The 22,710-nt window shown below is 35.8% G+C and overlaps 1 protein-coding gene across 3 annotated transcripts in view; it reads left to right on the top strand.

The window, feature by feature from the left end:
* Positions 1 to 20,870, top strand: part of SF3B1 (splicing factor 3b subunit 1) — a 37,322-nt gene extending 16,452 nt beyond the window's left edge. For 2 of the 3 annotated variants that reach the window (XM_068966865.1, XM_068966866.1), the window contains 20 exons: positions 503 to 673; positions 4,052 to 4,289; positions 5,508 to 5,720; positions 5,965 to 6,086; positions 7,520 to 7,717; positions 7,816 to 7,917; positions 9,093 to 9,272; positions 9,920 to 10,006; positions 10,129 to 10,399; positions 10,681 to 10,826; positions 10,930 to 11,076; positions 11,217 to 11,342; positions 12,118 to 12,339; positions 12,615 to 12,797; positions 12,884 to 12,995; positions 14,452 to 14,572; positions 14,885 to 15,016; positions 16,064 to 16,336; positions 18,016 to 18,232; positions 18,519 to 20,870. In XM_068966865.1, the coding sequence (XP_068822966.1) occupies positions 503 to 673; positions 4,052 to 4,289; positions 5,508 to 5,720; positions 5,965 to 6,086; positions 7,520 to 7,717; positions 7,816 to 7,917; positions 9,093 to 9,272; positions 9,920 to 10,006; positions 10,129 to 10,399; positions 10,681 to 10,826; positions 10,930 to 11,076; positions 11,217 to 11,342; positions 12,118 to 12,339; positions 12,615 to 12,797; positions 12,884 to 12,995; positions 14,452 to 14,572; positions 14,885 to 15,016; positions 16,064 to 16,336; positions 18,016 to 18,232; positions 18,519 to 18,677 (3,420 nt within the window). In that variant the 3' untranslated portion in view covers positions 18,678 to 20,870. Of the gene's footprint in view, positions 1 to 502; positions 674 to 4,051; positions 4,290 to 5,507; positions 5,721 to 5,964; positions 6,087 to 7,519; positions 7,718 to 7,815; positions 7,918 to 9,092; positions 9,273 to 9,919; positions 10,007 to 10,128; positions 10,400 to 10,680; positions 10,827 to 10,929; positions 11,077 to 11,216; positions 11,343 to 12,117; positions 12,340 to 12,614; positions 12,798 to 12,883; positions 12,996 to 13,985; positions 14,056 to 14,451; positions 14,573 to 14,884; positions 15,017 to 16,063; positions 16,337 to 18,015; positions 18,233 to 18,518 lie in introns of those variants that run through there. The other variant, XR_011144638.1, reaches the window with a different exon arrangement.
* The last annotated feature ends 1,840 nt before the right edge of the window (positions 20,871 to 22,710 follow it).

Here is a 22,710-nt window from a genome sequence, read left to right as displayed (position 1 = left end):
CTAGTGGGGTTATAGAACGCCACTTTAAAATCACAGGGTAAATTAAATGTATATTTGTTGTGACTATAGTATATATAATACTTCATAGTTACTATTACAATAAAAGTTTGAAAATTTATCACTTTCCCAACTTATTACATAGTCTTAATCACTATTTTTATGAGTTTTACTTGATGTATTTTTCAGTGGAAGCATTTTGGTTTGCTGCCATTGACTGAAGATTTTACTTCATTAACTATATATAAAGCAGCACTCTCTATGTAATACATTCCATATTTGCTCGTATATTACGTAGAAAGACAGTGTATAAAGCTTGAAAATACAGGAAAGAGAGGTAAAATAAGGAATGGAAATACCAGTAGCATAGAAAGGAGAATGATTGAAGAATAAAATGGTGTTATGTACAGATAACTCTACTAATGGTATGAAAATATATTGAAAGTGTTGAAAATATATTGAAAGTGTTTTAAAGATGCTCACTGTTTATTTGTGTATTTTTCAGAGAGAAATTAGGCAACAGCTAGCAGAAAAAGCTAAGGCTGGAGAACTAAAAGTCGTCAATGGAGCAGCAGCATCCCAGCCTCCCTCAAAACGGAAACGACGTTGGGATCAAACAGCTGATCAGACTCCTGGTGCCACTCCAAAAAAGCTATCAAGTTGGGATCAAGCAGAGGTAATTTCTTTTTATTTTTTATTGTTACTATTTTTAATTTATTTCTCTCATGGAATATATTGGTCTGCTTTTGTTGACTTAACAAGATAACCTCAGACTGGGTAGGTTAAAGAGACATTTATTTTCTCACACTTCTGGAGGCTTGAAGATCAAGGTGCCAGTAGCGTTAGTACCTAGTAAGAGCTCTCCTCCTGACTTGCAGATGTTTGCCTTCTTGCTGTGTCCTCATGTGGCCTTTGCTCATGTGGAAAGAGCGAGGGAGCTCTGGTGTCTCTCTCTCTGCCTGTAACCACACCAGTCCTGTCAGGTTAGGGTCCAACCTTGTGACCTCATTTAACCTTATTACCTCACTCAGGGTTCAGTCTCCCAGGTACAGTTACAGCAAGGATAAAGGCTTCAACATGACTTCTGGGCAGAACAGTTCTGTTTATAACTTAAGAGTAAAGGGATGTTTCTTTTGAAATATTAAATACAGATATGGAAGTACGTCACATTCTATGGAGGCTGAGTATAACATAATGGTCCTCTTCATTTTCTAGATGGATGATTTTAAGTCTGACTACAGGTGTCAGATACACACTACTACTGCATTTTCTTTGTCAGTTTATTTTCCTAGAAACTTTTTTTTGGTGGTCAAATATACAATTTGCCATTTTAACCATTTTTAAGTGTAAAATTTAATGATATTGATTACTCTTAAAATGTTGTACAAGAACCACCATGATTTATGTTCCGAAACTTTTTCATCACTCAGACAAACTCTGATCATCAAGCAATGGCTGTATTCCCCTTCCCTTCAAATGACTTCCTTATGTTCTGTGAAGCCTGTACCTCCTCTATCTTTATCTTTTTAAAAAACCAAAAAACTGCAATAAATCATCTCTTGATCCTCACATCCCCTTCCAGCTACCATCCCATTTCTTTCTCTTTACTGCAAAATGCTTTGAGTGGATCATTTATCTATACTTGGCACTCTGTGCTTTCGCTTGCATCCCTTCTAACAAATTGTCTTTGTTAAGGTGGCTTCCTCATTGCTAAATCCAAAAGTCAGATCTCAATCTTCATATTACTCAGCATATCAGTAGACATTCTTTGATACCCTTTTTTCCCCTAGCTTCTGGGTTTCAGTCTTTCTTGATTTTCCTAATACTCCTCTTAGTGGCTACTACTTTTTAGTCTTGTTTGCTGTATCATCCTTAGCTTCCTTAAATTTAATGTACTCTAATGCTCAGTTCTCAGATCTTTTTTCAGCCTAAATTAACTCTAGGATCTCGCTCCTGTATTTACATACTGTCTTTGTAAAACAACTCCCAAATATACAGATCCATCCTTCCTTCTCTGTTCCTCAGACCCAACACATTTACCTTGATGTGTATTTGATAGGCATCTCAAAATCAGTATTTCTAAAATAAAATTAATTTTCCCTATTCACTCTTTACATCCTGCTCCCATGTGTATTGGCTCAAACCAAACCCTCAGGGTCATCGTATATCCCTTTTATTCTCTAATCTGACATCCTATCCAAAATAAATTTTCTTGGCCCCACTTTTAAATGTATTCAGAATCTAGCCACTTTACATGATCTCTGTCCCCACTACCCTAGTCTAAGTCACTGTCCACTCTCGCATAGGCTACCGCAGGTTTATTTACAAGTGAGGAAAAGCATGTCAGACCATGGCAGTGTTTTTCCAAACTCAGAACTGAGTTCTAAATCTAACACATAATTTCCAACCAATTTAGTTTAAGGTAGATCTTGGGACTTCCCATTTGCTTGGTGATGCATGAGAGGACTTGATTCTGCAGAGAAATATTATTACTAAGTTAAATTCTGTGGCTGGCATTCACTGTAAATTTTGAAAACTGAGAAAAAGAAACTTGTCTTGTATCTCTTTAACAGAAAAGAAGACCCAAGAGTTGATGTTTGTTTTATAAAAACTAGAGATTCAGACCATATTTTCTTTCATGTTTCTCATTTAACACAATTCCATTCTAATCATGTCTGTAGGAATTACAGTGGATAGTAGGAAGAATTTTTTCTTACCTGATTGAGCAGGAAGAGCAGCTCCCCAAAAGATTTTTTTAGCAGTTTATGTGCCTTGTTACTGTTCAGTGTTGTTTAGTCACTAAGTTGAGTCTGACCCTTCCCAACCCCACGGACTTCAGCACGCCAGGCTTCCTTCCGTGTCCTTCGGTGTCTCCTGAAGTTTGCTCAGATTCATGTCCATTGAGGTGGTAATGTCATCTAAACATCTCATCATCTGTTGCCCCCTTCTCCTCCCTTCAGCCCGCATCAGGGTCTTTACCAGTGAGTCAGCCCTTCATATCAGGTTACCAAAGGATTAGAGCTTCAGCATCAGTCCTTCTAATGAATATTCAGGGTTGATTTCCTTTAGGATTAACTGGTTTAATCTCCTTGCAGTCCAAGGGACTCTCAAGAGTCTTCTCCAGCATCACAATCGAAAGCATCAATTCTTAGGCGCTCAGCCTTCTTTATGGTCCAACTGTTTATATGCTTTACTCACCTAATTAAGAATTTCTTAACCCTGATTAATACATAGAATCTTTTGAAAGAAAAAAAAAATATTGTTTCTTATTTGCAAACATAAAGCTAAATAGAACTCTTAGGTGGAGCATCCAACTTTAAAAGAAATATGTAAAAATATACTACAAAACTTACAGAATTATTTAAATACAAATTTTGTTTCCACTGATTGACCTGCCATTTTTGATATGATATTGTCTGCATTATGAAGGTTATTTTACTGTCACACTGTCTGATGCTCTATATCGCTCACTGCTTATCTTTATTTGAACTACCATGGAACTTTTGATTAAGTCAGCTTCTAATTTTTTGTTTTCATTAACCTTGAGAGTAATATAAAGATTATAAGTTAACCTCATTTCAAGGGTTTGAAATTATGTGGCAGTATCAAGTTACAATTACCCAAGTGATTCAAAACATGCTCAAATTAATTAAACACATAAAACTGAACAAAAATACAAAAATATTCTTAGTGGGAAACTTTGTGCTTATGTTTCTAAGCCCCAGATTGGAGAGGTGCATATCATTAGAACTGAAAGTTTTTGAGATCTCAACAGAAAAACCTTAATGTTTTCTCAAAGTTACAGAACCATTAGTGGCATAACAAGATTATTACCCAAAATATGTCATTTTTTTTAAGCTAGGGCTTTTTTCAGTGCTTTAAATTAAATCTTTAAATTTTTAGTCATAAACATGTTTGCTTAGAAAGTAGGTATCTTTTCAGCAGAAGGATAATCTACTCTCTTAATCATGAACTAAAACATTTAATTTTTTTTTTAAGTGTGTTGGTTACTTTCATGTGGATGTCTGAAATAAAAATGTTTTACTCTGTTAAGACCCCTGGACATACCCCTTCCTTAAGATGGGATGAAACACCAGGTCGTGCAAAGGGAAGTGAAACTCCTGGAGCAACCCCAGGTTCAAAAATATGGGATCCTACCCCTAGTCACACACCTGCGGGAGCTGCTACTCCTGGACGAGGCGATACACCAGGCCACGCAACACCAGGCCATGGAGGTGCAACTTCCAGTGCTCGGAAAAACAGATGGGATGAGACCCCCAAAACAGAAAGAGGTACTTCTAGTGGAATCTGGGCATGTGTTTGAGTAAAATGTTGATTTGATGAGGTATGTCTGTGGGTGAAATTCTTCTGGTCCTGGATAGACAGATAAATAACCAGATGTTTTCGGGACAGGTTAAGAACTGAGCAGGTTATATGTGTAAATCTTTTCCCTTCTTAAAGGGGTTTAAGGATTATTTTAGGAGAAACATTTGTTGTTGCTTAGTCGTTAAGTTGTGTCCCACTCTTTTGTGACTCCATGGACTGTAGCCCTGCCAGGCTCCTCTGTCCATGGGATTTCCCAGGCAAGAATACTGGAGTGGGTTGTGATCTGCAGGGGATCTTCCTGAACCAGGGATGGAACCTGCGTCTCCTGAATTGCAGGTGGATTCTTTACTGCTGAGCCATCAGGGCTTCCCAGGAAGAAAGGAGAAAGTAAAGTTTAAAGGCCATAACTTATACTGTATTATAGTATAATAACATCAGTTATTGTCATGTAATATCATCATTGTACGTAACATCAAGTTTGCTATTTTATTAATTTTAAGGGTACAATTTAGTAACATTAAGTACATTCACATGTTGTGCAGCCATTATCACTATCATTTCTAGAACTTTTTCATTGCAAGTAAAAGCTGAACCCATTAATAACTCGCCCTTCTTCCTCATCCCAGCGTCTGGTAACGTCTCATCTACTCTTTGTGTAAATTTGCCTAAATCTAATTGTTGTTTGTGTGACTTCTCCAAAGCTGTGAGAATAGTTTTTGAAAGTTCAGATTTAATAGTACATCTGCTATATTAAGAATTTATAAAGAATGTTTAATGATAGGGCAGAGTGCTTTAACATGTAGTATAGGGAATTCTCTAGTCCAGTGATTAGGACTCAGTGTTTTCACTGCAGGGGCCTGGGTTCAGTTGGACCTGAGATTCCACAAACCACACACCCCCATCTCCTCCTCCCACAAAAACAGTAATGTAATGGATAAGAGAAGCAGTATAAAATTGCACGTGCAGAGTAATCTCACTCTGGAAAATTGAAAAATGCCTCAAGATACACAAAGTGGCTATTTCTGGGTTGTGGTATTGTGAGTGATTTAAAAAATTCTTTGTTCCTGTTTCCTTTTCTTGTTTCTGAACTTCATCAGTTTGAGTTTGTTAACTGTTTGAGAATAAACAGTCATTTTTTTTTGACAGTGGTTAAAATTTTAGGCTTATTCACTTTTTCTTTAAAGATACTCCTGGGCATGGAAGTGGATGGGCTGAGACTCCTCGAACAGATCGAGGTGGAGATTCCATTGGTGAAACGCCAACTCCCGGAGCCAGTAAAAGAAAGTCACGTTGGGATGAAACACCAGCTAGTCAGATGGGTGGAAGCACTCCTGTTCTGACCCCTGGAAAGACACCAATTGGCACACCAGCCATGAACATGGCCACCCCTACTCCAGGTAGAAACTTTATCATTGGAAATAATTTTTTTCCCCTGTTAGTATTTTGAACTTTGTGGTTTTCTGTGTGTTATTAATGCCTATTTTTAGCAAGAATAACAGGACATAAAAGGAAGTGTGAGTTTATAATATTAAAATGAATGTTAGAATTGATCTTAACTGTCTTATATCCAATCCCAAGGATCTATGTAATGATAAAATCTTGCACTATGTAGATTATTACAGAAATTTTCTTTTTTGGTAGGTCACATAATGAGTATGACTCCTGAGCAGCTTCAGGCTTGGCGATGGGAGCGAGAAATTGATGAGAGAAATCGCCCATTGTCTGATGAAGAATTAGATGCTATGTTCCCAGAAGGATATAAGGTAATAACAACATGAATCTGGTTTTTAAAATGTGGATTTGGTGGGGAGGGGTATGCCATGAAGCTTGCAGGATATCTATTCCCGATCAATCTGGGGCAGAGGATTGATCTTTGGCCCCGGCAATGAAAGCGACGAGTCCTAACCATTGGACCACCAGGAAATTGCCTGGTTTTTGTTTTAAATATTCTTTGAAAATACTAACTGGTAAAGTTTGCATTGGTCTTGCCCAAATTTACTACTCTGTTTCATTCTTTAGATATTTCCAAGTGTGTTTCATTTCCACATTAGATCATGGTTATTTTACTTGATGTCTCACAAGATCCTGTGTATTTAGTGCATGGATTGCCAGTGAACACAAAGAATGTTCTTGCTTTACCATAGCAAATTGAAGTTTACTTTGAAGTATAAAATTTTGTAGGTACCTCTGACTCAAGGACCTTTTGATGGTCTAAACGTGGTCATATAGCTGATGTTATAATCAGAGCTGGAACCTAAGTAATTTGATGGCCTTTACTGGGCCTTTTCTGCCAATGTCTATTGCTGCTTAACAGTTTTATGTATTTTCCCCTCTCCCCTCATTAGGTTTGTACTAGAGTATTTGTTTTTAAGTATGCGTGAATTAACTATTTCATAACTTTTTATAATCTTGGGTGAGTAAGGTCCCCTGGAGAAGGAAATGGCAACCCACTCCGGTATTCTTGCCTGGAAAATCCCATGGACAGAGGAAGCCTGGTGCAGTACAGTCCATGGGGTCACACAGTCGGACACGACTTAGTGACTAAATCACCACAAATCTCCATGTTATACTGTGGGTATAGTCACTCTCCAGCCTACTGCTGACTACTGGAGTGTCTGTCTCAATCACATTCATTGATTTCTTTATAAGTAGAAGGGGAAAATCCTCCTTTGTGAATTTTGAGTGAATTTTTTGATTTTAGTCAAATGGTGTATTTACAGGGCTTTGCTCAACATTTTTGGTTTTTATGCAGTTACGCATTTTTGTACAGTCTTAAAAGAGATTTGCTTTTGTAGCGCAGAGATTTACATGAACTAATTTTAAATTTTTCATTATTGTAATATCTTTTATGCATTCTGTGCACTTTGTGAGCTTATTTGCATTTATATGATGCTTGTTCACCAATATGTTTATATAGTCTAATGTTTAAAAGTGATCAGAATTTTGTAAGCCTTCTTCATGTATCTTTTGATTTCCCCACACTAGTACACTTAATCTAATTTAAATTTGATGAGAAAGAGTAATACTTGTCATATATTTTAAACATACAATTAAAATAGAAAAATAAGATTGATGTTAATTGATGTTAATTCTTGCCTTTAAGCAAAAAGCTTTTTAGGTGCACATATTATTCATTTTTGTTATCATTTATTATATAAAGCTAAGAAAGTCCTAAACTGTCTTTTAACTGTATTAGGTACTTCCCCCTCCAGCTGGATATGTTCCTATTCGAACTCCAGCTCGAAAGCTGACAGCAACTCCAACACCTTTGGGTGGTATGACAGGTTTCCACATGCAAACAGAAGATAGAACTATGAAAAACGTTAATGACCAACCATCTGGAAATCTTCCATTTTTAAAACCTGATGATATTCAGTACTTTGATAAACTTTTGGTAAGTGATAATAACATAGAAAATACTAACTTTTTATTTAGCAGTTACAAGTCATTATATCTCCACTAACCTTTAAATTTTTTACTTTTTACTGTTAGGTTGATGTCGATGAATCAACTCTTAGTCCAGAAGAGCAAAAAGAGAGAAAAATAATGAAGTTGCTTTTAAAAATTAAGAATGGAACACCTCCTATGAGAAAGGTAAGTACCAGTTTGTTAAATTATCATGTTCATTATAATCTTAGAAATTCTCCATTTTATGCTCAGGGCCTTTAAAACATGCTGAAAATAAGGGAATTAGTAGAATTATGTGGGAAATTAGTATCATATGTGGTTTGAAAATGGTTGGTTCTTTAGGAGAAGTTTAGGAGTTTTACTTTATACTCTCGTGACTCTTTCTATTAAATTACCCTTTTTTTCTTATATTTTTTTCAAATTTTTTTTTAGTGAAGGTATAGTTGATTTACAGTGTTGTGCTAATCTCTGCTGTACAGCAAAGTGACTCAGTTATATTCGTGTATACATTCTTTTTTAATGTTCTTTTCCATTATGGTTTATCACAGGATATTGAGTATAGTTTCCTGTGCTGTACACTAGGACCTTGTTTTCTATCCATTCTAAATGTAATGGTTTGCATTCTGCCAACCCCAAACTCTTAGTCCATCCTGCCCGCCCCCAAACCACAAGTCTGTTTTTTGTGTCTGTTTTGTTGATAGGTTCATTTGTGTTGTATTTCAGATTCCGCCTTTACGTGATATATGGTATTTGTCTTCCTTTTTCTGACTCACCTCAATAATAATCTTTAGTTGCATCCATGTTGTTGCAAATGACATTACTTTGTTCTTTTTTATGGATAAGTAGTATTCTATAGTATACATGTGCCATATCCATCCATTTATCTGTCAGTGAACATTTAGGTGGTTTCCACAGCTTGGCTAATGTGGATAGAGCTGCTGTGCACTTAGGTGGTATATGTATCTTTTTGAATTAGAGTTTTGTCTGGATATATGCCCAGGAGTGGGATGCTGGATCATATGATAATTCTATTTTTAGTTTTCTGAAAAACCTCCATACTGTTTCACAATGGTTTCACCAGCTTAAATTCCCACCAACAGTGTAGGAAGGTTCCCTTCTCTCCACACCTCCTCTAGCATTGTTACCCTGTTTGAATTATCTGAAAACATTGATTAAGCCTCTATCACAGGAGTTCAAACTTCAGAGTAATTTTGATGGGAATGAACACATACTTCTGTATGTAAAATATCCGTGTGAAGTTTACACTAAAATAGTCAGTTACAGAAAACCATGGAGTAATTATTTTGCTCCCATTCAAAATGCTTATAATCGAGAAACCTACCTTTTACTCTTTCTTCCAGGCTGCATTGCGTCAGATTACTGATAAAGCTCGTGAATTTGGAGCTGGTCCTTTGTTTAATCAGATTCTTCCTCTGCTGATGTCACCTACACTTGAGGATCAAGAGCGTCATTTACTTGTGAAAGTTATTGATAGAATATTATACAAACTTGATGACTTAGTTCGACCATATGTACACAAGGTTTGTTCTCCAGTTGTGTTTCTAATGACTTCATATATTTTGATATAAAAAGAATTCATAATGTTTTTTTACCAACTTATCAATAGATGTATTTGTGAAATGTAAAAATTCTTAAAAAGTAACAACTGATGCTATACATTTACAATAAAAAAGGGAAACTTCAACTCCTTGTAAAGAATACTCAGTTAGCCATTGTTACATTTACATGCCCTCGGACCTTTTTCTTTGCACGTAGGTACATATACAAATACATGTATAAATAGATGTAACTTTTGGCCATCCTATATAGTGGATTCATAGCACTCATATTTTTAATTTGCTTTTATTGATATTAGGATGTGAAAATGCATGTTTCTATGTCATTAGCCATTTAGTACAAAGAACCATCTTTTTGCTGATGGTAATTATGGCTTAGAATTGTAAAATGCAGATAGGAGTGTGTGTGTATATTGTATTTAATAATTTTTGTATTACCATTTCTCCCAAATACTGATTTTTATGTTGGGTTTAAAGTTGTGTGATTAAAATTCTTAATCTGTCCCTTAATTAACACAGTCTTAGAAATTAAAAATTTCCTTATATGTACTCTGTTACATGAGCATTGCATCAGTAACTGATGTGAAAATGTAGCTCCTTCTCTTTTTCAGATCCTAGTGGTCATTGAACCATTGTTGATTGATGAAGATTACTACGCTCGAGTGGAAGGCAGAGAGATTATTTCTAATTTGGCAAAGGTATTTATATTTCTGGAAAAGAAAGTTTTATATTTGTTGATAGGATTATTCAATTTTAGAACAAAATGATTGAAGGTTAATGTTATCAACTCATTATTATCATTTTTTTCTTGAACTTTCAGGCTGCTGGACTGGCTACTATGATCTCTACCATGAGACCTGATATAGATAACATGGATGAGTATGTCCGTAACACAACAGCTAGAGCTTTTGCTGTTGTAGCTTCTGCTCTGGGCATTCCTTCGTTATTGCCTTTCTTAAAAGCTGTGTGCAAAAGCAAGAAGTCCTGGCAAGCGAGACACACTGGTATAAAGATTGTACAGCAGATAGCTATTCTCATGGGCTGTGCCATCTTGCCACATCTCAGAAGTTTAGTTGAAATCATTGAGCATGGTAAGTTGTAGGATAACTTTAAGACAGGTTTCCTGAAATTTAGGCTACTGATTTTTGGAGAAGTGGAAGGTGACCTACATAAACACCATATAGTTTATGATTTGTAATATTAGCTGCTAATAGGCTATAGTTCATACTGACTTTTGCCTAACTTTGTCCATTGTAAACAGATTCTGCAGTTTGACTAAACGGTTAGATGTATTGCTGGGATCTCAGTAGTACTATCTGAGTTGAAACTAGGCAATGTTGCTTAGTTGAAACCTGTGTTTGGCTTTCTATAGGTCTTGTGGATGAGCAGCAAAAAGTTCGGACCATTAGTGCTTTGGCCATTGCTGCCCTGGCTGAAGCAGCAACCCCTTATGGTATCGAATCTTTCGATTCTGTATTAAAGCCTCTATGGAAGGGTATCCGCCAACACAGAGGAAAGGTAAATTCACCAGTTTGGTTGTGTTTTTTATTTCTACTCATTGAAGTTCAAGTGACCTAAATCTAATTTACTAAGTATATATATATTTTTTATTTTATAATAGGGTCTTGCCGCTTTCTTAAAGGCTATTGGGTATCTTATTCCTCTCATGGATGCAGAATATGCCAACTACTATACTAGAGAAGTGATGTTAATTCTTATTCGAGAATTCCAGTCTCCTGATGAAGAAATGAAGAAAATTGTGCTAAAGGTACTTTTTCCAAATTGTTCCATATTTATTAATCTAAATTGGATGTGTTTCATTGTTGAAAGAGAATTTTATATCATTAAAAAATACATTTTAGATAAGGACTGTGTTTGCTGCTATTATTATCTTTTTGAACATTTTAGGTGGTAAAGCAGTGTTGTGGAACAGATGGTGTAGAAGCAAACTACATTAAAACAGAGATCCTTCCTCCCTTTTTTAAACACTTTTGGCAACATAGAATGGCTTTGGATAGAAGAAATTACCGACAGGTAAGTGTTTATTTTTAAAAACATATATATTTTTAGAAATTCTTTCAATTAATCCATTAGTTTGATTGCATATTACGTAAGTCATATTTTGCCTTGAGGATTGTTTGCTTGCTTGTGAAAGAATGGATTTTAGTCAGCAAGTCAATTTTCATTTTGAGTTTGCATTCTAGAATAAATAGCCAACTATGAATTGACATTTTTATCTAGTAAATGAACTACTTAATCTGGCTTAAATGAAGCATGAATATAATCTTTAATCCCCTTGACATAGACTCACACTTAATTTTTTTGGCCATCTTTTTCTTAAGGTTTTATTATTTAAAAAAAAATTTTTTTGGTTGTGCTAGATCTTCGTTTCTGCTCTTAGGACTTTCTCTAGTTGTAGCGAGCGGGGGCTGCTTTTTGTTGCTGTGCATGGGTTTCTCATTGTGGTGGCTTCTCTTGTGGAGCTCTGGCTCATGGGTTCTTGGGTTTCAGTAGCTGCAGCATATGGACTCTAAAGCGTGGGCTCAATAATTATGTGCACAGGCTTAGTTGGTCTGGGCATGTGGTATTTTCCCTGGCCAGGGATCAAAGACATGTCCTCTGCATTGGCAGGCAGATTCTTATCCACTGTACCACCAGGGAAGTCCCATCTTAAAGTTTTAATAGTAGGAGCCAGCTGTTCTCAACACACTGACTAGCTAAATAGTATCTTTAGAATATTCCATTTTCATAATTTCTCTGTATTTCCTTGGAAAAGCAGTAAATTGATTTTTCCCTCCTTTTTTTTTAGTTAGTTGATACTACTGTGGAGTTGGCAAACAAAGTAGGTGCAGCAGAAATTATATCCAGGATTGTGGATGATCTAAAAGATGAAGCTGAACAGTACAGAAAAATGGTTATGGAGACAATTGAGAAAATCATGGGCAACTTGGGAGCAGCAGATATTGATCATAAACTTGAAGAACAACTGATTGATGGTATTCTTTATGCTTTCCAAGAACAGACTACAGAGGTAATGATACTAATTATTATGGCAAGTTGCCATTGGCTCTCATATTTGTAAAAAGTAGTTTCAAGGAAATATTATCACTAAAGAGTAATTAAAATTTTTAAATGCCCATATTTATGCAGTTAACTACAAAGAAATGTTCTAATACATCACATTTTTAGAATAAATTTTTGGAAGCTGAATATTAGTATATTTTAACTGTTTTGTCACAAACTGAATTCTTGTTCACATTGAATATAGTTTTTAAATTTAACTTGGCCTTTTTTTTTTTTAATAAGGACTCAGTAATGTTGAACGGCTTTGGTACAGTGGTCAATGCTCTTGGCAAACGAGTCAAACCTTACTTGCCTCAGATCTGTGGTACAGTTTTGTGGCGTTTAAATAACAAATCAGCAAAAGTTAGGCAGCAGGCAGCTGACTTAATCTCTCGAACAGCTGTTGTCATGAAGACTTGTCAAGAGGTAAACTTCTATATCAGATTCTTATTTATTCACCGAAAGAAATAGGATAAACAGTAACATTTAATCATTTTTTTCTTTTTAAACAGGAAAAATTGATGGGGCATTTGGGTGTTGTTTTGTATGAGTATTTGGGTGAAGAGTACCCTGAAGTTTTGGGCAGCATTCTTGGAGCACTGAAGGCCATTGTAAATGTAATAGGTATGGAATTCGTTGGTTATGGAAGAATTTTTTGTTTTTTGCTTTTTAAAAGTTATTTGGATTTTTTGAAAGTAAAATATAGAATCCTATTTAGGAGTTGAGTGATGATATCTGATACAATTTTTTAACTACTAAAAATATAGTTAAGTTGGGATGTCACAAGAATCTTACCTCCCAAAACCTATTTATATTTTACTTTAAAAGAGAAAAGAGGGCAAGTTTTAGGACCTGCAAGAGAGGAGTGAATAGTCACAACTCAAAAACTTTGAAGTCATGGGATAAGAGGGCCCTAAAAATACAGTGTTTCACCTGGAATATATAGGAGGGCAATGGTGGGTGGAGAGAACTCTGAAATTTTAAGACTAAATATGATATATTTACTCAACTTGGGTAAAATGGTTATGGCAGGTTTTCCTGCTTGCCATGAAGTTCAAGGAATGATAACCAGGGAGAAAAGTGAATCAATCAAATAATCTCTCATTATTTAAATCCAGTACTTTTAAACTACCCTTTCAGCTTTTTACCCAAAATTAAAACAAGTATATTTCAAATTCTTTTGGGTGTGGAGAATAAAGCTTTTATTCCTTAAAGGCCTTTTGATGGAGCAATAAATATGGTCTTGTGTTTTATTCTTCATTGTAGTTGAATAGAATTATTGCAGACTTGTGCAGAGTTTGGAGGGGCAGAAATAACCTATCAGGAGGTTGAAATAAGCCACTCTTTTTCTTGTTTTAGTAAGGGGTTTTTATGCAATATAGGATGTCTTTAAACCATTGCATTTACATACAAATCACAGTTCAGCCCTGTCCTCTATATTTGGAGCTAAAAATCAGTTACTTGGCCACTTGTGGGGCTCTGGTTTGCAAGGAATTATAAACCATATTGTTGGTCAGAGAAACATGGGAAAAGCAATGGAGAGAGAATCAGAGCAAGCAATTCTAGTTAGAACAAGAGCCCCTGCCAGCTGCCTCCTTTTTTCTCTCTTCGTAGGTGTAAATACCATCCAAGTATGCCCTGCATTGCAGGGAGACTGGAGATCTGTTTGTTTTGCAGTTAAAGGGTAAGGGGGCCCTTTCTGGAAAATTTTGCTTTAATTTACATGTCTCCCTCTGGCTTATATTGTTGTGTATGGCCGGAACATAAGCTGTCCCCATATTTAAATGTCAGTGTACAAATACATTTCAGAACTAAATGGAATTTTTTGTTGTTGAGTATCCATCATTCTTTAAATCACTTCACTAATTTCTTTCATTTTTATACATACATAATGAGAAGTTGTTAATGAAAAGTTAAAAATTCTGCGTTTGGTCAGAATCTGGGGCTTTTTCTTTCTATAGGCAGCTGTAAGTTTGTATTTATGCCTAGTCACATATGTTACATTGTTAAGTGAAAGATAAAATGAGCAAAGCTTGCAGTTTACATGTTAATTGATAGTGTGTTGACTTTTGTTAAATAGGTATGCATAAGATGACCCCACCAATTAAAGATCTGCTGCCTAGACTCACCCCCATCTTAAAGAATAGGCATGAAAAAGTACAGGAGAATTGTATTGATCTTGTTGGGCGTATTGCTGATAGGTAAGCAGATTACCTAAATATTTTTAAAGTAGTATTGATTTTTACATTTTTATTCACTTGGCAAATTTGCTAATATAACTATATATGGTCAGGCTAATATTTTCAGTGAAATTTCAGTTTGAATGGTAATGAGAGAGTAGCAATATATTTTTAAATTTTGCTTTTATTTAAAAATAATCCATCTCTTCTGAACAGTAACAATTTATATAATGCTTAAAATGAGTTGGTAATCATGTTTTGAGAACTGAATTTTTGAATTTACCTTTTAAAATTTATTGTCATGAACAAATTAAACTTTTATTTTTAAACCAGGGGAGCTGAATATGTGTCTGCAAGAGAATGGATGAGGATTTGCTTTGAGCTTTTAGAGCTCTTAAAAGCACACAAAAAAGCTATTCGTAGAGCCACAGTCAACACATTTGGTTATATTGCAAAGGCCATTGGGTGAGTATTACGTCTTTTTTTTTTTTAACTTTGTAGTAGACTGATTTAGTGTTAAAAGATGCTTCTGTTTCTGTAAGCTCTTTTAAGGTAAGGTATGAGTAATGCAGTTAAAATAGACTTTAACTAATGACCTTCAATTTCTGAAATGTTTTCTTTCATCTTAAATTGAATTAAAATAGAAGGGTATAAAATTTCTTTTAATAACATTTCAGTGTTTGCAGAGAGGGAAACATTTCAGAAGGATTTCAGGTTTTGTTGATTCTTTTTGGTTATTTAAAATATTAAGGCCAGTTCTTTTTGGATATCGCTAAAGTAGTTAACATAGTTCAATTCTCAACTTAATACTTCATGTGATTTGAAAATATTTTTCTAGAATTAATCCACTGACAACTAAAAATTATAACTATTTTGTTAGATAATCTGTGGTTATTTGCTTTCACTCCACCAGAACCAAACTAGAACAGTCATTGTAGAAAATGAGATATTTCATGTACATGTGGCATAATAACAAGATATTCTCAAACATAACAAAAGTTGATTATATAATTAGAGTCTCCTCCACCCCTTTTTTGGTAGCTGTAGTATGTTTTCATTTGTGATGAAAGTCAAGCAATTTGCAGTGAATACCTGTGCTAATATAATCTTTTAGTTCCTATATCCCTTTAAATTTGTGGTAAGATAAATCCTTAAAGAAGGAGAATAAATGTGGTAAAGGTCTGTGGGCGGGAAGATAAAAGGGAAACAGATTTTGTATGTCATGGCATGGGAGACCATGTTCTGACCACTCAAAGAATTTTCAGACTAAACATGTAATGAAATGATATTTCATTCAATGAAATTTATTAAAAACTGAATTATATTTGAAAATGAGTCCATTTGAATATTTTCATTAGAGTGAACATTTTAATTAAAATGAATTTGTTAAGTAGAAACAATAATGCCATAGCATAAAATTACTGAGTTCCATCCTTTGATCATTTTTCTTCCCTCTGAAAAAAATTTTGACTTGTATACTAACAGTTTGCTGACATATTTATTTTTTTCCAGCCCTCATGATGTATTGGCTACACTTCTCAACAACCTAAAAGTTCAGGAAAGGCAGAACAGAGTTTGTACAACTGTGGCCATAGCTATTGTCGCTGAAACATGTTCACCCTTCACAGTACTACCTGCCTTAATGAATGAATACAGAGTTCCTGAACTGAATGTTCAAAATGGAGTGTTAAAGTCACTTTCCTTCTTGTTTGAATATATTGGTGAAATGGGAAAGGACTACATTTATGCTGTAACACCACTACTTGAGGATGCTTTAATGGATAGGTAAGTGACTTGAACTAAGCACAAGAAAATAGTTAAAATAATTCTTTTATTTTAGAGAACTTAATGAAGTAATCATTAGATGACCTGCTTGTTGTGATGTAGTTAAAGAACTACTAGCCTGGATTTTATGAAACTATTAATGTGACTATTATCTCCAAATAAGGTATATGATATAGTACTTTTCCTGGTGGTCCTCTGGTTAAGAAGCCACCTGCCAAAACGGGAATCTTCCTGGTCTGGGAAGATTCCAGTGCCATGAGGCAACTAAGCCCGTGCAATGCAACTACTGAGCCTGTGCCCTGCAACAAGAGAAGTCACCACAATTAAGAGTAGCCCCTGCTCTCTGCCGCTAGAGAAAGCCCTTGTGTAGCAGCAAAGATCCTGCACAGCCAAAGGGAAAAAAAGATACATGCTATAATGGTTCTCCCAAGTGTGCCGCCTCTTCATTTTAACCACCCCTCCCCCCCACCTTTTTTTTTTTTTTGGCCATGTTATGAGGCTTGTGAGAGCTTACTTAGCTGACCAGGGATTGAACCCTGGCACCAATAGTGGAAACGCTGAGTCCTAACAACTGGACCATCAGGAAATTTCCAATCAACTTTTGTTTTAAAAATACAAAGAAAATGATGAGCATGAGCTTATTAATATAACAGAGAGACCTGATCTTTTTAGCTTTTTGTTATGGCAGGTGAAGCAGAGACACTTTTAACTACTGAACATAGCCTGCCAGAGCCACGCTATTGTCACTGCAGGCCCCCAATTATTCAGATGGTGACCCCTGATAAAGTATTGCTGGAGTTGATTGATACAGTCCTAATACCAAGAAACATTACTTTAGTTGGGAAATTTACCAAGGAGGAATACAGATTCATTATAATCTATGCCTAATAGATTATTATAATAAGAGAAATAAAGATGCTAGTAACTAAGTTGGTTCAGGTGCTTTTTTTTTCCTCTTAAGGTTTAAGAGAAAAAGGTATTTTTTTCTCTTAAATACCTTTAAGGTTCTCTTCCTGCCTTTGAGGGTAAAACGTGTGAACTTGTTTTTATACCTATCATAGACGTTTATCTGATACTTGTACTCAGTTGAATAAATTGTGGAATAAATAAGTCAATGATTTGTCATAAAGTCAGTCAAAACATGGGAGGTGATAAAAGTTCTTTTTTCTGGGTTTTAAAAAATTATTAGTCCTTCTCTTCCTTTCCCTAAATTGAACTCTTGAATGAATCTTTTTAAAAAACCACAAGGGAAGGGATTTAATCTCATTTTAATTATTTACTGTATACAGTATTGAATTTCGAAGATTTGAAATTTACAGTTTAAAATGAGATATTACTGTTAATTGTTCGTATGTTAAGAGTCATGTATCCTCTCTTATTTTTAGTAGCTTGCAAAAATACACATTGTGCTGGGCCTTCTTGCTCCTATTACTCTGAAAGAAAAATATAGCTTATTTTTGAGCCATTGTGAGCAGGTTTGAATCATCAAAGCAAAACTTCTCAAGTATAATCATCAGTCATTCTAAAGGTATCCTATGTCAGATACACGAGGTGTAAGGATGACTCTGCATCCATTCCAAGCGCTGAATTTGTGATTTAGTTTCTAACGGGCATGCAAGTATTTTCTGTGAAACTAAGACTGCATCTTAATAAAAAGCTTTTTCCCCTCTCCATTACAGGGACCTTGTACACAGACAGACTGCTAGTGCAGTGGTGCAACACATGTCACTTGGGGTTTATGGATTTGGTTGCGAAGATTCGCTGAATCACTTGTTGAACTATGTATGGCCCAATGTATTCGAGACATCTCCCCATGTAATTCAGGCAGTTATGGGGGCCCTGGAGGGTCTCAGAGTTGCTATTGGACCATGTAGAATGCTACAGTATTGTTTACAGGTAGGTTAAAGATTTTTTAAACCGTATTCATTGAAAAATAATTTAGTTGAATTAAGTCACTGTTCCTAATTATCATTAGGGAAGATATATTTGTGCCATATGGGAAAACAGTTATGAGGGGAGAGAAGATTAGATTTTGTCCTTGCCCACTTCAGTTTTATGAAATTGACACCTTTTTTTTCCTCTCTCAAAGGGAGATGTTTAGAACCATATCTTTATGGTTTGTTTGTTAGTTGTGTTAAGGTTATGTATTTCTTGAAATAATATAACCTTTTAATTATTCTAGGGTTTGTTTCACCCAGCCCGGAAAGTCAGAGATGTGTATTGGAAAATTTACAACTCCATCTACATCGGTTCACAGGATGCTCTCATAGCACATTACCCAAGAATCTACAATGATGATAAGAACACCTATATTCGTTATGAACTTGACTATATCTTGTAACTTTATTGTTTATTTTGTGTTTAATGCACAGCTGTTTCACACCTTAAACTTGCTTTGATTTGGTGATGTAAACTTTTAAACATTGCAGATCAGCGTAGACCTGGCCTTAGAGGAAGAGCTAGAAATCCAGTAGCATGATTTTTAAATAACCTTTGTTTTTGATGTTAAGCAGTAAATGCCAGTAGTGACCAAGAACACAGTGATTACACACACTATACTGGAGGGCTTTCATTTTTAATTCATGTTTATGAAGATTTAGAATTCATTCCTTGTGTTTAAAGGGAATGTTTAATTGAGAAATAAACGTTTGTGTACAAAATGCTAACTCGTGTGTGTTTTTTGAACATGACTTGTAAAATGCGGAACTTTGATAAAGTACTGGTTTCTGTAGAATAAGTGGCTTAATATCGTTTTCTGTCACCTGGTTTATAGAGAGTAGTTAGTAGAATACAAGCTATATAAAGTGATGGTATCTTTGTCAAAATTCCATTGCTCTGTTGATAAAGACATTAGGAAGAGTAGCTTTGAGGGTGTTAACCTCAAACTAGCACAACCCTTCCATCACCTTAGAAAATATAGCACCTTTGCTGAACTGTCTTTAATATTATTTTGCACTTGCATAGCGCCTTTCATCTCTTGATTTCTCAAAATGCTTATGAATTTGCTTAAGGGAAGTAATTGAAGTCATATCCAACTCGTGACAATTCTGTTTAGAATGTGGGAAAAGTAGCTTAAACTTCTACTTGTAGGGAGTAAGGCTACCTCTAGGTCATGCTAGTTAGAATAAGACAATCTTTTTGAGTTCTTTGCCCATGTCATGTCGTAAGCCACTACTCAACAGTATATACCTGTTAAGCCCCTACTGTATGTCAGCCATTGTGGTTAGTTGTAGGGATGCAGAGGTACTTCTGACCTGCCTCTTGCCCTTAGGAAATACAGTATAATGGAAAAGGGGAAACATCTAGTTACAGATTACTTACGTACTAATACTACACAGTGGCAGCAGCTGAAATGTCTAGGTTTGCTTAGTTTTGCTTAAGTATCAGGTAACATCAATCAATTTATCAGATAATGATCAATAGGTGTTGAGCATAAGCTGAAATGCCATTCAAATTTAGAAGAACCAAGCATTAATACAGTACTTTGTTTTCATAATAAAGTATGTCTTTGTTTTTCCCTAGTTGGCCAAAACTTTTTTAGTTTTAGGTGTTAGTCTTCCCATAGCTATTTTAGTTTATCTCCTTATGTTATAGTACTTAACATGAACTCTGATGAGAAATGAGCTGCCGCAGCAGCCTAAACATACAGTGACTCTGCCACAGTAGGGAAAACCAGTATCCTGAGATTAGGTTAATTTATTGAACTGTTAATACTTAGGGCTCCCTGTTTTGGAGGCTTACTTGAGAAATAGCTTATAATTGGCTGACTTGTACAAAATTGATACTGAGCATTAGCTGATCAGGCAGAATTAGTGACTAGTTTCTTACGTGACAACTTCATGACAACATGTCAGTGGTACAAAATTTCCAAAATCATCTATTTTTAGAAGTTACTGTTAATGCTATCCCCTGTGCAACTTTAAATCTTGCTGTTCTCTTTTATGCTCGATGTCAGATCACCTTCAGTAATTACTAATTGTGAAAATTGAAGAATACAATGAAATTTCAAAGCCAAGATTTGCTTTTAAACCAGTCTTTGGAAAATTTAGTTACATACTCAGGTTTTTGCATAAGTTCAATTTGCTTTGGCCTTTGATGTTTATGTGAAACATCTGCTTTGTAGTGGCAGTGTGGAGCAAAGACGATTGGAAGTGGTTTTTTACTGATTCGAAAACTTGAGGACAGAGGTGAGACAAATACTGAGGCCTGTGATCGTAAAAGTTGGGACCAAATGAGGCTCACAAATGTTTGAATTATTTTATATGCTTGTGGAATAAGGAAAGCATTTTGTGAGATACTTACGTGAAAGACGCTATGTGATGTTTTAACAAAGACTTTTTCTTTCGCACTTTCCTTTGGTGTTTCTTAAAGCCAAACTTAAAAGGAAGAAATTAATGTTCTGAGGGGACAGTGGGTGGGTTTTTCTGTGGGCTTTTGTTGGTTTTCCTGTGGGCCCTCTAATGGAATTGATATCTCTGGCTGTTCAATTTTTTTCTTATTGTATTTTTAAAGATTGTTGTATGGTGCCCTGTGAGCATCAAGTACCACCAGATGAATAAAACTTATTATATCCAAAGTCTTAGACTAGTTTTTAATCTTAGTTGATTTTGTATTATTACTGCACTACACTGTTGTGGTTGTGCCATTTTAATGGTGTTGAACTCTGGGTTTTTTTCCAATTAAGGGAACTTAATGTTGAAAAACCAAAGAATACTGTTTCTTAATAAAGAACTGAAAAAAACAGTTGGAGCCATATAGGTTCAGTTGTTTGGTTCTCTGGTGTTTAGTGCTTCCTAAATCTTGCAAGGTTAGATAAAGCAGAAATTACAGCTAGGTTTTCAGCCTTGGCTTTATTCACATTTTGGGCCAGACACACCTATTGTGTGGGTCACTTTCCTGGCATTGTAGGATATATACCATCTCTGACAGTCCAGTAGATGGCAGCATCTTTCAGCTAAATTCAGCAATTAAAATTGTGTTGCATTCACTTTGTTTTTAAATAATGTAATTTCATGAAACAATTTTTACCAGTATTACTATAGAGAAAGTTTAGGACTAGATAAAGTAGAGCAGACTGATTAGCAAAAGAAGTAACCAGTGTGTTTTCAATGAGTTCTAAGTCAGGGCATCTATGGAGGGGTTTTCTTGGATAGAAAGAGGGACATCTTTTCCTGTGTCCATAAGGATGACAGCCGTGTGGTGGTCTGTAAGGCATGAAAAGTTTGTCCATGGCATATGGACATCAAAATATAGAAATAGTTATATCACTGCTTTAGAAACAAGTAGTCATAAATGAAAATCATATACAAAAAAAATCCAAACCCCCCAAAATTAAACCTGCTAGTTAACCGGTGTCTGTAGTGTGTAATGTGTATAAAGTGTAATATGCAACTGGATGCTCTGCGTAGTTTTGATTACCAAAGCAGAATATAGAATTTACATATATGAGGAAAATCACCTGGCTCCAAAATGATCACCTGTGAAGAACTTCAGATGCCAGATGTCAAGGTCATTGCTCCTGAAAGTTTAGCCTGGAGGTCAAAAGTGTTAGTATCATTTGCAGTTGTGAGAAATAGACTCGACTTCCCTAGTGGTTCAGTGGTTAAGAATCCACCTTCCAATGCAAGGGACAGGTTCTATCCCTGGTCGGGGAACTAAGATGCCACATGACACCTGGCAACTAAAGCCCACAGGCCACAACTAGAGAAGCCTTTCTCGGCCAATGGCTCACCACAAGACCAGGTGTAGCCAAAAATAAATAATTTTTTAAAATACAGTGTAGAAGGAAATGGCAACCCACTCTAATATGCCTGCCTGGGAAACCCCGTGAGCAGAAGAGCCTGGCAGGTTGCTATCCATGGGATCACAAAGTCAAACATGACTTAGGTACTAAAAACAAAATACTACCCCGGATCTACTGAAAGGATCAGCATTTTAATAAGATTCTCCGGTGACTTATATGTGCATTAAAGTTTGAGAAATATAGGCTATGGTACCATTGCATTCCCAATGTAGTAATGATATGATGATATAAGAGGCAGAAGTTCCTATTGTAATAGAGCCTGGCCAGGTGCAGCCCTTAGCACAAAGGCATTGCTGTGCCGCCATTACCCTGCACCTCCTTACCAGTCAATGGTTAATGCTAGGGACCATTAGTGGTTCAACCATTGATTGGTGCTGCAGTGGGTCTCCCATAAGCAACCGTCAGTGTGCCACCATTAGTGGGCCCATTCAGTCAACAGTCAGGCCAAGAGGTGGTGGTTTAGAGGAGAGTGAGGTGAGAGGTGGTTCCCTGCTTTCTCCCCAGGTCCCCCCACCTTACCCAACCAGGAAACAGGCTGGGGGCTGTGTCTTGCAAAGCTCCAGAGCCCCCA

The sequence above is a fragment of the Capricornis sumatraensis genome, chromosome 3 (assembly GCF_032405125.1).
Source record: "Capricornis sumatraensis isolate serow.1 chromosome 3, serow.2, whole genome shotgun sequence".
In the NCBI taxonomy this organism is placed as follows: Eukaryota; Metazoa; Chordata; class Mammalia; order Artiodactyla; family Bovidae; genus Capricornis; species Capricornis sumatraensis.
This window is presented reverse-complemented; position numbering and strand designations above follow the sequence as displayed.